General features: G+C 40.6%; 1 protein-coding gene across 1 annotated transcript in view; it reads left to right on the plus strand.

Moving 5' to 3' along the window:
* Window positions 1-1,649: 1,649 nt before the first annotated feature.
* LOC5577255 (GPI inositol-deacylase) overlaps window positions 1,650-13,453 on the plus strand; it is a 33,756-nt gene continuing 21,952 nt past the window's right edge. Inside the window, exons 1-2 of the mRNA XM_021849320.1 lie at window positions 1,650-2,082; window positions 2,143-2,365. Of these exons, the coding sequence (XP_021705012.1) occupies window positions 1,948-2,082; window positions 2,143-2,365 (358 nt within the window). The 5' untranslated portion in view covers window positions 1,650-1,947. The remainder of the gene's footprint in view (window positions 2,083-2,142; window positions 2,366-13,453) is intronic.

Below are 13,453 nucleotides of genomic sequence, written 5' to 3' on the forward strand. Positions count from 1 at the left end.
TGAATGGAAAACTCGCTTTCATATTGTTTCGCAATTTTCGGAGCTGATAGTCCCCGGTCCAGCTCCGCCTTCTTCACGATAGCTCTGTCAATTCGGTCAGTTGTCTTTGAAGGACGTCCCGATCGCTTAGCTGGTAAGATAGAACCACGCTTTTTGTACATCTGCACAATCCTAGCGACCGTATCTTTGTGGAGCTGTACAATGGATCATTAAAATAACCAAAACGGCCGCTATGGAAAGCATAGATAGCGCCACGGTAGCCTTGTGTGTTTGACAGAACAGTAATGCCACAGACAAACAAACGTCACACTCTCATCATAGTGCATCGACCATCTTTTTAACGGTCGATTCAAAAATATGGTAGGTGGCCAATCCACCACCTGCAGCGCTTGCATCGTTTTTGTTCACGTTTGACGTTTACGCACTACCGCCATCTGTTGGCCTGTCGGCCAAACAAACCGATTTTAGCATTGGGCGTACATGTCCTCGTGACTATGATTTCGATCGAGATTTATTCTAAGTGATACGTCTGTTTGTCTGTGGTAATGCTGTCACAATGTTAAATCCCATGTACAGCCTTTGTTTTGATGCGGTGAGCACCGAAAAAAGTTATCTTCAATGATCCATTCCGGCAATAGCTTTTGCCAGTAGCTGCGGTAGCTTTTGCCAGTTTTGTGATGTTCAATAATCAAATTTCGGAAGCTGATCGAAATTTGTGCTTTTTTGGGCATTTTGCAACAAAAAACCTCAAATTTTAACACGAAACAGAAATTTTGAGCACGAAAACTTCAAGAGCACAAAATGGATGCTAGACACAATGTTTACATTCGAGAAAGTTGCAGAATACACACTAAAACTCTGTAATACACACTTAAATCTTAGTATCCGATTGGGGGTGGATAAACTTTTTTGCGATATTTTTTACCCTTTTTCATAATTTATCACAGAAAATCTCAAAAAAAATATATAAACGTCATTTTTTTAATGAAAATGTGATAAATAAACATAAATTGATAAATCATGGAGAAACACTCATTAAATTGACATGATTTTCACCAGAAAAACAAAAGAATTCTAAATTGGTAGGGGAGGTGGATAAACTTTTTTTGCATACTGTATGTGAATAGTGCGCTGTGTTTATAAAAATCGTAAGAATGCAGCGCCACACTAAAAACAGATTTCAAAATGCGGTGAGTTGAGGCGCGTCGCGAGTCTCACTGGCGCGATCCGGTTTGGTGGCGATGCGACAATACTACCCATAAAGAATCGCTAGTCCAACCAAACCTGTCCTGAGTAACATTGCTTTCACGTACCTTTGATTGAAGACTTTGTTCCGAAGTGGAGTTCAAAAGAAAAAGCAAACAAACAAGCTGTGTTCAACGAGCTGCTCGAACTTGGTTGCAACCACTTGCGAGTCAGCTTTTGGTGTTCATTGAGCCACTCCAACCTACTTCGAGTCGCTCGGGTTTGTGTTCATTGAGCCGAGTCCAACCAACTCCGAGTCGCTCGAAACAGGTTGGAAGCTAGAGTCCGAGCTAGTTCAACCAGCTCGCAGTAGCTCGTGTTTTTGACGTTTAAAAACGTAAACATTGAGAAAAAAAGCAAAATTCCGAAGCGATACGGATTGTTAAGTGCGCGAATTTTTTTTCACGTGGAATTCCGGTAAATTAGTAAAAAGAGTAAAAAGAGCGTTCATTGAGAAAGCAGCTTGGAGTTGCTCGAAGTAGCTTTGACAGTTATTTGTTGACAAAAAATACGAGCTAGTACAACCAACCCCGAGCAAGTTCGATCAAAGTCATTGAACACAGCTACAGAAACCGAACAAAAAATATCAAAACAAACCGCTTTTATATTATGTGATCTTTGCTAATAATATTATTCTTTCTTTGGTGAAAATATTTGACGAAGGGGTCGAAAGTGAATAATTAAATTGTAGTATTATACGAAATGTTATCGAAATGTGTAGTAGTAACTTCGCTGGGCAGCCTTTTGCTGGTCATGTATGGGCTGCTAATAAATATCACCAAAATCGAAGAAAATCGATGTAAGCTAACTTACATGTACGAATATCCCCAGTTTGTGGTAAGTTCCTGGATTTGTGAACTAATAATGACCATAAATAACGTTAATATTCTACCGCAGAGGATCAACTTTGCGGAAAACGATCAATATCCGGCGTATGGCCTGTACGCCTATTCGGAAGGTCAGCTGGCCCAGAATGCTCGTAATATGCTGTACCGGGGTGCGCCCGTGATTTTCATACCGGGCAATGCGGGATCATACAAGCAGGTGCGCTCGTTGGCATCGGTTGCCCTCCGGAAGGGCTTGGACAACGGTCTGCGGTATCATCTCGATTATTTCACCGGTATGTATTGATTTATGTCATTTATGTACGTCGTAACACTGCCGACCAAAAGTTTGAAAATATGGGTGCCCACCGAAACGAAAAAAGCTGAATATTGGGATATTCACCGGGAAAATTGTTTCGAATAATAAAAAGCATAGCTTTAGAAATATTAAACAAAATATGTAAATCCCTTGCAAAAATTTAAAACGACTGATTGTCGAGCTTTGTACGGAGTGCTTCGAACCTGGTACACAAAATGCTCAGCATTTCTAGCAAAAATTGATGAAATAACAGGAGAAGTGTTAAGTGGCATTTAGATATTATTAGACATGTCTTCGGTATTCTGATTTAAATAAACTTCTAAGGCTGGTTTGCTACTGACAAGAAAAGGAATCGCCTATCTCGATGAATGGAAAACTTCTTCCCAGAAATGGTCCAGAAAATCGCTTTTTTCTGATCGCAGTACGCAGTTGAAAGGAAATGTCATTTCAAAAGGGGCTCTATGTGGGATATTTCTTGACCCATTCAGTCAAGGAATTTCTTTACTTTTCTTGAGCGAAACAGCATACTTAGCTTTAGTCATAAATTGTAATCAATTAAGGTTCTTACCGATTTTGGTAACAACGCTTATACTATGTTTTCAAAATCGAGAATTTCGAAAGGCTTATGGTTTTATCATTGTAATACACGGCAACCACTATAAATGATGTGGAAAATGTCTGGAAACTTTCTTCAGATCATTATTTAATCCTAGAAAGGCGAGGACGACTTAGGTGAACATTATTACCGACTTGCAAATTTTTGATCTTTGAAGTATTTTTAAACTAAAACCTATTTTGATTCTGTCAACTGTGAAAATACTGGGAATTACCTTCACTGGCATCCTGTCAGCTAAGGATTGCAAGTCAGTTATAATTACTCAACGCGCATCCATTCTGATTCTAAGTAATCTAGTGTGATCTTAAAAATCAAAAGCTATATCATTTTTGGATGTATCCATAGGAAATTTCACGAATCCTTTGTAAATTTTGTCTGCTTACTGACGAGATCCTCTAAAAAATCCTCAAAACTTTGATGTTTATTGGATGGGTTGAATTGAACAAAGTATATTTATTCACTGCTTTCACACAAACTATTCCTGGAACTCTTTTGAATCTATAACAGATGTGTTTAGTGAAATTTTCGACCGATATCTGCCCAGTACACCAGTTAACACTTCAATAGTCGCAATGTGTGTTTTGTACAACACAGTTGTGAAAACCTCGCGATCAGAAGGTTAAATTATTGTGAGTGATTTCGTATTTTCATAAACATTGATTTAAAAAACATCCATCTTTAGGAGTCCGCAAAACGTGCAAGGTTGGTGCATTACGAGGTAAGATCTATCGGGGCAGCAGGAACGAAATTCCAAAGGCTTAACGGATCACAAAGACGACTATTCCAGCGGAGATGGATAGCGGCTCTTAGGGGGACCCATAAGAGATGATCCGTCAAAACAAACAACTAGCGGAGTATGAAGAAGAGGCCTCTATACCCATCACTAACCGGCTGAGGTTCCCGCCAAGAATAGAGGCGACCAACATCATTAAGTGAGAACAGTGTTGACAAAAGCCTAGACACTGTGACAACGGCAGGCAATAGCCGCTCAAGTGCAACATGTGAGGCACCGCGAATATATCAGATGATATTATTCGATACACGATGTGAAAGAGGGGACCTTCCGAGGATGAATACGTCTCTTACGCGGCTGTCCTCCAGAGCGGAAAAGTTGGTACGAGCCAAGTTCCACGATCAAGAGAATTTGGCAATAGTGGAGAGGCCAACACGTCTAAAGTCAGGAAAGCCAAGAAAAAGGAGCCACGGGATTGCCCGAATCCGGCAGTGCTTCCACAGGAACCACGGGTGCAAAGCAATAGCAACCCGTGGATACAAGTCGGGAAGAAGAAAGAAAGGAGAAAACCGGAAACGGGGACCAAGCAGAATCCCAAACCGGAAACAGCGAAACGTAGGAACTTAAGCGAGCCCCTCGTTATCAAAACAGAGGAGACCGAGGTTCTGGAGGCGATGCGAAGCAAGGAGATGTGCAGAGCATAAGGCGGACTAGGATTGGTAAAATGATCCAAGTCTTGAAAAAGGAAGCCAAGCAAAAGGATGCAGTCTATAAACAACTATCACAAGAAGTACTTATAAGATCCCTGACTGCAGAAGTGACTCTGCAGTGTAAAAATCTGGATGAGGTCACCGATGCAGTGGAGGTCTCGGGTACCCTCAAAGAGCAGTTTGTCATCGACGTAGCCAGTAAGACCATCCACCTTAAAAAAAGGCCCGCAGGGAACCCAGGTTACAGCGATAAGACTGCCAGTTGCAGAGGCTAACAAAGCGAAGAACTTGGGCATACTTAAAGTAGGCTGGTCGGTTTGCCGGCTGAGCATACAACAGCCTCCTGAAGGACGAGGTAAGATGGCCACCCGGGACAAGATGAGAACCCCGCAGTTTTGAGACTGATTGAATGAATTTTATTAAAATATCGTTATACGAATTGTGGTTCATTCTATTACTATCCTTGATAAAAGACATTTGTCGTCTAACAATACTTACTTTACCAGTCAGGCTAAGGCCTGGGTGGCCTCTGCTGTACGTAGGAAACGTCTCCATTTGACTCGGTCCATGGCAACCCGTCACCAGCCACGCATTCTGCGAAGAGTCCACAGATCGTCCTCAAATTGATCGACCCATCTTGCTCGCTGCGCAGCACGTCGTCTTGTGCCGGTCGGATTGTTTTCAAGCACCATTTTCACCGGGTTGTTATCCGACATTCTGGTGACATACCCGGCCCACCGCAGCCTCCCAATTTTTGCGAGGTGGACGATGGTTGGTTCTCCCAGCAGCTGGTGCAATTCATTGTACATCCGCCTTCCAGGGTCCATGATTCGTGCCCATAGAGGAGTACCGGTCTAATAAGCGTCATGTAGATGGTTAACTTCGTGCGATGGCGAACTTTGCTCGATCAGAGCGTTCTGCGGAGTCCAAAGTAGGCACGATTTCCAGCAACGATGCGTCTCTGGATTTCTCTGTTGGTGTCGTTGTCGGCGGTCACCAGTGAGCCCGAGTACACGAATTCTTCGACAACCTCGATTTCATCATCGTCAATATGAACTCGAGGTGGGGGGCGTGCCGTGTCTTCTCTTGAGCCCCTCGCTATCATGTACTTTGTCATTGATGTTCAGTCCGATTCGCCTAGCTACAGCCCTTAGTCGGATGTACGTATCCGCCATCGTCTCAAAGTTGCGTGCAACAATATCAATGTCGTCGGCGAAACCAAGTAACTGAACGGACTTTCTGAAGATCGTGCCACTCATGTCTATCCCCACTCTTCTTATCACACCCTCTAACGCAATGTTGAACAGTAAACACGAAAGACCATCACCTTGCCGTAAAGCTCTGCGAGATTCGAAGGGACTCGAGAGTGTCCCCAATAATCGGACTGCGCACATCACTCGCTCCATCGTCGCCTTGATCAATCTTATCAGTTTGTCCGGGAAACCGTATTGGTGCATAATCTGCCATAGCTGTTCTTGATCGATTGTATCATTGGCCGATTTAAAATCGATGAATAAATGATGCGTGGGTACATTGTATTCGCGGTTTTCTGCAACAACTGTCGGATGGCCTGGTATTGCCCAACGAATTCTCTAGCAATTGATGATAGACGGCGGCATAGAATTTGGGAGAGTACCTTGTAGACGGCGCTCAAAATTGTGATCGCACGATAATTGGCGCAATCCAACTTGTCGTTCTTTTTGTGGATGGGACACCGCGCGTGCTCCCAAAGTTATTTCCGTGCCACCTTCGCTACTGGCCACATCGCCATTAGGGTGCTCGACGTAGTGCTGCCGCCATCTTTCGACCACCTCACGTTCGTTCGTGAGAAGATTTCCGTCACAGTCTTTGCACATATCGGCTTGTGGCACAAAGCCTTTGCTTGAACGTTAAGCATCTCGTAAAACTTCCGTGTGTCTTTAGTGTGGAACAGCTCTTCCATCGCTTCGTAATCTCGTTCTTCTTGATGGCGCTTCTTTCTCCGGAAAATCGAGTTTTGTCTGTTCCGTGCCTGTTTATACCGGGCCTCGTTCGCTCTCTTGCGGTGTTGCAGCATTCTCGTTCATGCTGCATTCTTCTCATTCTTCAACTGTTCGCTTTCGCCGTCGTACCAGTCGGGGCCGCTGGATCTTGCGCTACCGTTGCGGTGCTACCTATGGCGGATCTTATGTGCCTCCAGCCATCGTTAAGAGTGGCTGCTCTTCCGTTGGTAGGTCCACTTCCAACTGCTGTAATTAATTTCATGAAAAGACCAATTTACCAAGTAAGCAACACATATTTTTATTTGTCTTTTCCACATTAGCCGTTTTTATGACCCTATGCTGAGACAAAAAATTTGAAAATACGCCTAAACTTCAGTCAATAATTTTCAGTAATTAACTTCTAGCATGATCTACAATACCTTCAATGAACTTCAATCGTTTCTTTTGTTGTTATTTTTTTATGACTTTTCAAATGTTTGATGCAAATTGCTTTAAAATTATTACTTAAGTTTTAACCATACTTTAATTAATAGGTGTTATAGCGAGTTTGAAAAAAATCCATAACAAACCCGTAACTAATCAAGCTAAATTTTGATTTGTGTTAGGTTATTTCATCAGAATAGGAAAATCTTATCTGAAATATGATTATAGCCAATCATATTATCTTGAAAAATGACAAATTATGTTTATTTTGTTTAAAAGGAAAAAAGTATTGCTAAACTTGTATTATGGATCCGACAGAAATAAGGACAAGCATTTTTTTAAATATATTTTTTCTCAATCTCCAAGCGTCGCGACTAATATTTGAATAGTGCGCTGTGTTCATAAACATCGTAAGAATGCAGTGCCACACATGTCATTATGGCAGTTATGTCGGGAACGAGTCACACGTCGCGTGTCCCACACGCGCGTTCCGATTTGGTGGGCGCGCGACAATACTTCCATTTCATCTAAAACGCTATTTTTATTGAAAATTTGATAAATCCCGGACTCCCGGGATTTCCCGGGATAAGCTTAGATTTTTGTCCCGAATCCCGGGACGAGCAAAATGGTCAGGAAATGGACACTCTAGTCACCGTCGATAGTTTTGAGCGCATACATACAGCAACTGTGTTCATTCTGTATCCTTCCTGTTCGTGTGTTAGTATTTGTTGATGATTGAAACGGATGGCTGGCAGTTAACCATTTGAGCTAGCACATACTGATGTATAAAGTATTTTCTTTTTGGCGAAAAATGAAAGTAAGTTAATGTTTGAATTGTAAATACATTCATGAGTTTTGCTAAGAAGTTAACTGATAACTGATTTCGTAAATTCTATTTTCTTTTCTAGCTATGAAGCTTCTTCGGCCAAAGCTACAGCCAGTAGCCGGTTACCGATTGCGACTTACGGCTTTAGGTGGATTTAACTCAAACCCACTCGCACTTTCCAAAACCATTCCTCAAGCAATAGGCCAGGGGAAGTGGTTCACCCAGAGTGAATTTATTGGCCTATTGGTACTTATCGGTACAATCCATGTTCCATAAACAACATATCTGTAGATCCAGTGCGCCGCCTGTGTGACCATCCAGACTATTGAGCTAAACAAGCCTTGAATGAAGGTACTGCTACTTTCTACGCTACGGCTGCTCTTGGGGTTTCAGCAGATGACATCGGCATGTGAGAATCAAGATCCGCATTAATATGGATTTCTTATGTGCTTGCATTATTGTTTTTGAATAAAGATGTAATTATTAAAAAAATAGTTCAAATCATTTGAACTAATCCGAATTTGGGACAGTTAACGAAAATGAATGTAAAATAACGTAATGTGTATCTAAATGTTTGATACAATGAACTAGAACTTTACCTTCACTGATACAATTTGTGAAACGTACACTCAAAATAATCCAAACGTCATTGTTACGTGGAAACATACGTGTTTTTTTTCATCGCCCTTTTCAAGTAGCTCTTACGTAAATCATAGGTAGCCCAGAATGAACGCATGAACTTTGGAAGTTCGTCCATTCGACCGTCGCTAAACGTAAGGTGTCGGCCAGGGTAGACGCGAATTGCGAAGCGAAGCGAAAATTGCACGGGAAGGAATAACAATTATTAATAATTAAATGTCAAACTCCAAAGGATTTTCGCGTCGCTTCGCGTGACGCGTCTACCCTGGCCGACACCTAAGAGCTACGTGGATTTTCCGGTAGCCTTTACGAAGCGTTTCAATGGGACCTAGATGGTTTTGCATTAAATTTAACTGTAATGAAGACCAATCTTATTTCTAATAGGCTTTGGAAGAAAGCTAATTCCCAATTGGAAAATGTAAACAAACTTAAAAGATTAAAAGATATTTTTAATGTCAATCTGAACATCTTGAATCCTGTTTCCTCAATTTTGTGAGTTTGGTCTGTCTTGTTGTAGCCTTCGCGTGCTATAATAGACCATTTCCGTCAGACCTTACCCCCTATTTTTATATTTTTCTTCGAAAGACGATTATTTTTAATGATTATTGACGCTTTCAGATCTAATTTATATGCACTCCTGATTTTATTGTAAATTTTTGAAAATTCGAGAATTTACCAATTTTGAGTAGTGCGGCACAGTTGTTTCAACCCTGTGGGTAAACAAAGTGGAGATTTTCCCACAACTTTCAAAACCCCTGCGCTGAGTGTTTGTAGATATGACGAAATGTCAATGTCAAATCAAGCACACGAGACGACACGACAAAATGGAGAAATCTGAGGTCCGATGGGCAAGCTTCGTTGTAAATGAAGCCCATCCTTTACTATTGTACTTATAATAAAAACTTTTACCGGAAGACGACTGCTAATAGACCGTTTTAAGCTTAGCAAGTGATGGAATTCTCCTTGGAAGCATTTCTGCAACGCTGCGGAACGTTTTCTATAAGAGGGGCATATTGGCCGGTTTGTTTTGAAACGTCAAGAATTGGACCGTTTGCAGATTTTTCGGGGAGACCTACACTCAAAATAATCCAAACGTCATTGTTACGTGAAAACATACGTGATTTTTTTTCCATCGCACTTTTCACGTAGCTCCTACGCAAATCATAGGTAGCCCAGAATGAACGCATGAACATTGGAAGTTCGTCCATTCCATCGTCGCTAAACGTAAGAGCTACGTGGATTTTCCGGTAGCCTTTACGAAGCGTTTCAATAGGACCTAGATGGTTTTGCATTAAATTTAACTGTAATGAAGACCAATCTTATTTCTAATAGGCTTTGGACGAAAACTAATTCTTAATTAGAAAATGTAAACAAACTTAAAGGATTGTGATATTTTTATTGTCAATCTGAGCATTTTGAATCCTGTTTTTCCAATTTTGTGAATTTGGTTTGTCTTGTTGTAGCCTTCGCGTGCTATAATTGATAGAGATTATAAATCACGTATAAAATATGAAGTAATGCAGGGATTCTTCGGTATTCAAAGCATATTTACCTTGAAATCAATCTTACACAGAGTTTAAATCAGCAGCAGCTTCTGAAGTTCTTCAAAAATCAAGCGGGCGCCATCTTAGGATTTGAGCTCAACACCGAATGTACGTACAATATGCAGATGTCAAAATGAACTTAGGCAACTACGTGAATTCCCCGTAAGTGCGATAGGTAACCTCAGTGAACATTACCGAGTCACTATTTGGTGGTTATGAATGGTTTAGTGATCTTTATCTTAGTCAGGTGAAGTGGAGGTAAAATGAATTTGGAATGATTTACGTGTTTTTTCACGTAGCAATGACGTTTGGATTTTTTTGAGTGTACGAGAGTGGTAAAATGGGGAAGTATGTATAATCCATTGGTCATATGGTTCCGGAACAGCTTGACGACATAAGCAGCAGATATCAAACGGTAGGGTAAACAGGTATAGGCCCCCCTAAGGAAAAACTGCTCTATCGCAGTGGCAAATCCATTACTTATACAGTTTTTGGTGTCAAAGTGTTATTTACTTAGTTAATCATGCTTTGCATGCAACTTTCTCTTGCCAGGTAGCTTCTAAAGCGAGTACAAGACGTTATCTGCAAACGGTCCAATTCTTGACGTTTCAAAACAAACCGGCCAATATGCCCCTCTTGTAGAAAACGTTCCGCAGCGTTGCAGAAATGCTTCCAAGGAGAATTCCATCACTTGCTAAGCTTAAAACGGTCTATTAGCAGTCGTCTTCCGGTAAAAGTTTTTATTATAAGTACAATAGTAAAGGATGGGCTTCATTTACAACGAAGCTTGCCCATCGGACCTCAGATTTCTCTCAAATTTCTCCATTTTGTCGTGTCGTCTCGTGTGCTTGATTTGACATTGACATTTCGTCATATCTACAAACACTCAGCGCAGGGGTTTTGAAAGTTGTGGGAAAATCTCCACTTTGTTTACCCACAGGGTTGAAACAACTGTGCCGCACTACTCAAAATTGGTAAATTCTCGAATTTTCAAAAATTTACAATAAAATCAGGAGTGCATATAAATTAGATCTGAAAGCGTCAATAATCATTAAAAATAATCGTCTTTCGAAGAAAAATATAAAAATAGGGGGTAAGGTCTGACGGAAATGGTCTATTGATAGAGGTTATAAATCAGGAATAAAATATGAAGTAATGCAGGGATTCTTCGGTATTCAAAGCATATTTACCTTGAAATCAATCTTGCACTTAAACACTGTGCAAGCTTCTGAAGTTCTTCAAAAATCAAGCGGGCGCCATCTTAGGATTTGAGCACAACACCGAATGTACGTGCAGATGCAGATATCAAAATGAACTTAGGCACCTACGTGAATTCCACGTAAGTGCGATAGGTAACCTCAGTAAACATTAGCGAGTCACTATTTGGTGGTTATGAATGGTTTAGTGATCTTTATCTTAGTCAGGTGAAGTGGAGTCAAAATGAATTTGGAATGATCTACGTGATTTTTCACGTAGCAATGACGTTTGGATTTTTTTGAGTGTACGAAAAGAACACGTACAGCTACCGGATACATTAGTGCGGGGAACGCCATTTGGCATAAAGTCATTTGGCATAAAGCCGTTTGGCATAAAATAATTTGGCATAATGGTCATTTGGCATAATGGACGTTTGGCATAATCATTGAAAACTGAGTTGGAATTACCATTGCTAACATTCTCATTCGTGATTTTCCCTTCTTTTGGTCATAAGCTGTTCTTTCTCATTACGTTGTTAAACTAGTGGTTCTCATTGCCAATTTGCCTTCTTTCCTACGTTGGCATTATAACTACTAACATTTTCATCGACGATTTTCCTTTCTTTTGATCACCAGATCTTCTTTTAAGTAGCACTATTTAAATTTCTAATTTCTTTCATTTTATGCCAAACGTCCATTATGCCAAATGACCATTATGCAAAATGACCATTATGCCAAACAACTTTATGCCAAATGGCTTTATGCCAAACGGGGTAGCCCCCATCAGTGCAATGGACCGATGCACGAGTTCACTATCTGACGTTTGAGCGGTGCCGAATTCACTCGTTGCCATGGTCACGTAAATAACACGGCACCGCTTAAACGTCAGATAATGAACTCGTGCATCGGTCCATAGGCCAGGAGAAGTGGATGAACTTGTCATTCATTTTTCTGTCAAATCTCATACAAAATCTACTTTTTCTTTGACAGAAATTCACTCTAGGTGAACCACTTCCCCTGGCCTATTGAAGAAGTCCATCGGTTCATGCGTTCATTCATGATCACCTTTGATTCACGTAAGAGCTACGTGAAAAGTGCGATGGAAAAAAAACTACGTATGTTTTTACGTAGTCTTGACGTTTAGATTATTTTGAGTGGAGAGAAAAAAATTACGCTCTTTATTGTAATTTTCACAAAGGATTAGACTTTCATGACGAAATTGTGAAGCTGCCAATAATGTACCGATGGTTCATTTTCAAACACCATTCACCTTTCATCCTTGATTTCAGTCCCTACCAGCTGGTTTTAAGACGAGAGCACGATCAGCTGGAGCACGAGAACAATAGGCCAGGGGAAGTGGTTCACCTAGAGTGAATTTCTGTCAAAGAAAAAGTAGATTTTGTATGAGATTTGACAGAAAAATGAATGACAAGATCATCCACTTCTCCTGGCCTATGACGATGACATCAGAAAAACATCAGAAGACCAGCTGGTTTTGTTGTGTAAACATGACCAGCTGGTGAGTCAAGAACAAAGAGAAAATGGTAAACACTGAGCCGGCCGGAGAAAACTGTCATGAATATCAGGATAGTTGCATGGGCGGCGGTGATTGAAAAGGGGCAGCGAAATCGAAGGCGAAATCTGAGAAAGACGAAATTCAGATCACTAAAGTCTAAGTGGTGAAAAAAATCGCAATACTTTAATTACAGAAAGGTATTGAAATCATTCTCATATTTTTGTTGATTCGTTATTCAATGATATTTCATGAAAAATCAATTATGTGCACTGAAAGAAATCAACGAACTAGTACTGCCGAAATTCAGTTGGCAATATCTCAATTCCTAGGCATAATACAGTTAAACCCAAGGTATCTAAAAGGGAGGTAGATCAATGTGTGGAATTGCTCATTCCGCCATGTTGGACACGTATATGACAGCTGGCTTGTTTGTTTTGATAAGACAGACTAGCATGCCATGAAATTGAAAACATTGTTTGGCGGTAGATTCCAAACGCAAAACTCGAATCATTGAAAATGTTATTATTATTTTTTCCTTGGAGCTTACTTATATAATTTGGCCCGAAGGAAGTTTTATTTTAGTTCACGATTCATTCAATTTACATGTAGAAGCAAAATAAGAACACGGTTTGAGTGCACTCCCCAGCTTTCAGTTCCCTCCAATATCCGCAAAAGGTCTGGATTGTGTTACGGTAGCGCTCTTAATAGGGCGATATTTAAAACTCAAAAGGCAATAGATGGCTCTTTTTCAATGGTAGTAAAAACGAAATCCTGAAGCAAAGGAAGCACCACGGAAGATGAACTAAACACAAAAAGTTATGTATTCACTTTACACTTGGTTTCTAATCACTACTTTTTCGATTCAGTTTCCTAATTGCAA

This window comes from Aedes aegypti, chromosome 1, assembly GCF_002204515.2.
Source record: "Aedes aegypti strain LVP_AGWG chromosome 1, AaegL5.0 Primary Assembly, whole genome shotgun sequence".
In the NCBI taxonomy this organism is placed as follows: Eukaryota; Metazoa; Arthropoda; class Insecta; order Diptera; family Culicidae; genus Aedes; species Aedes aegypti.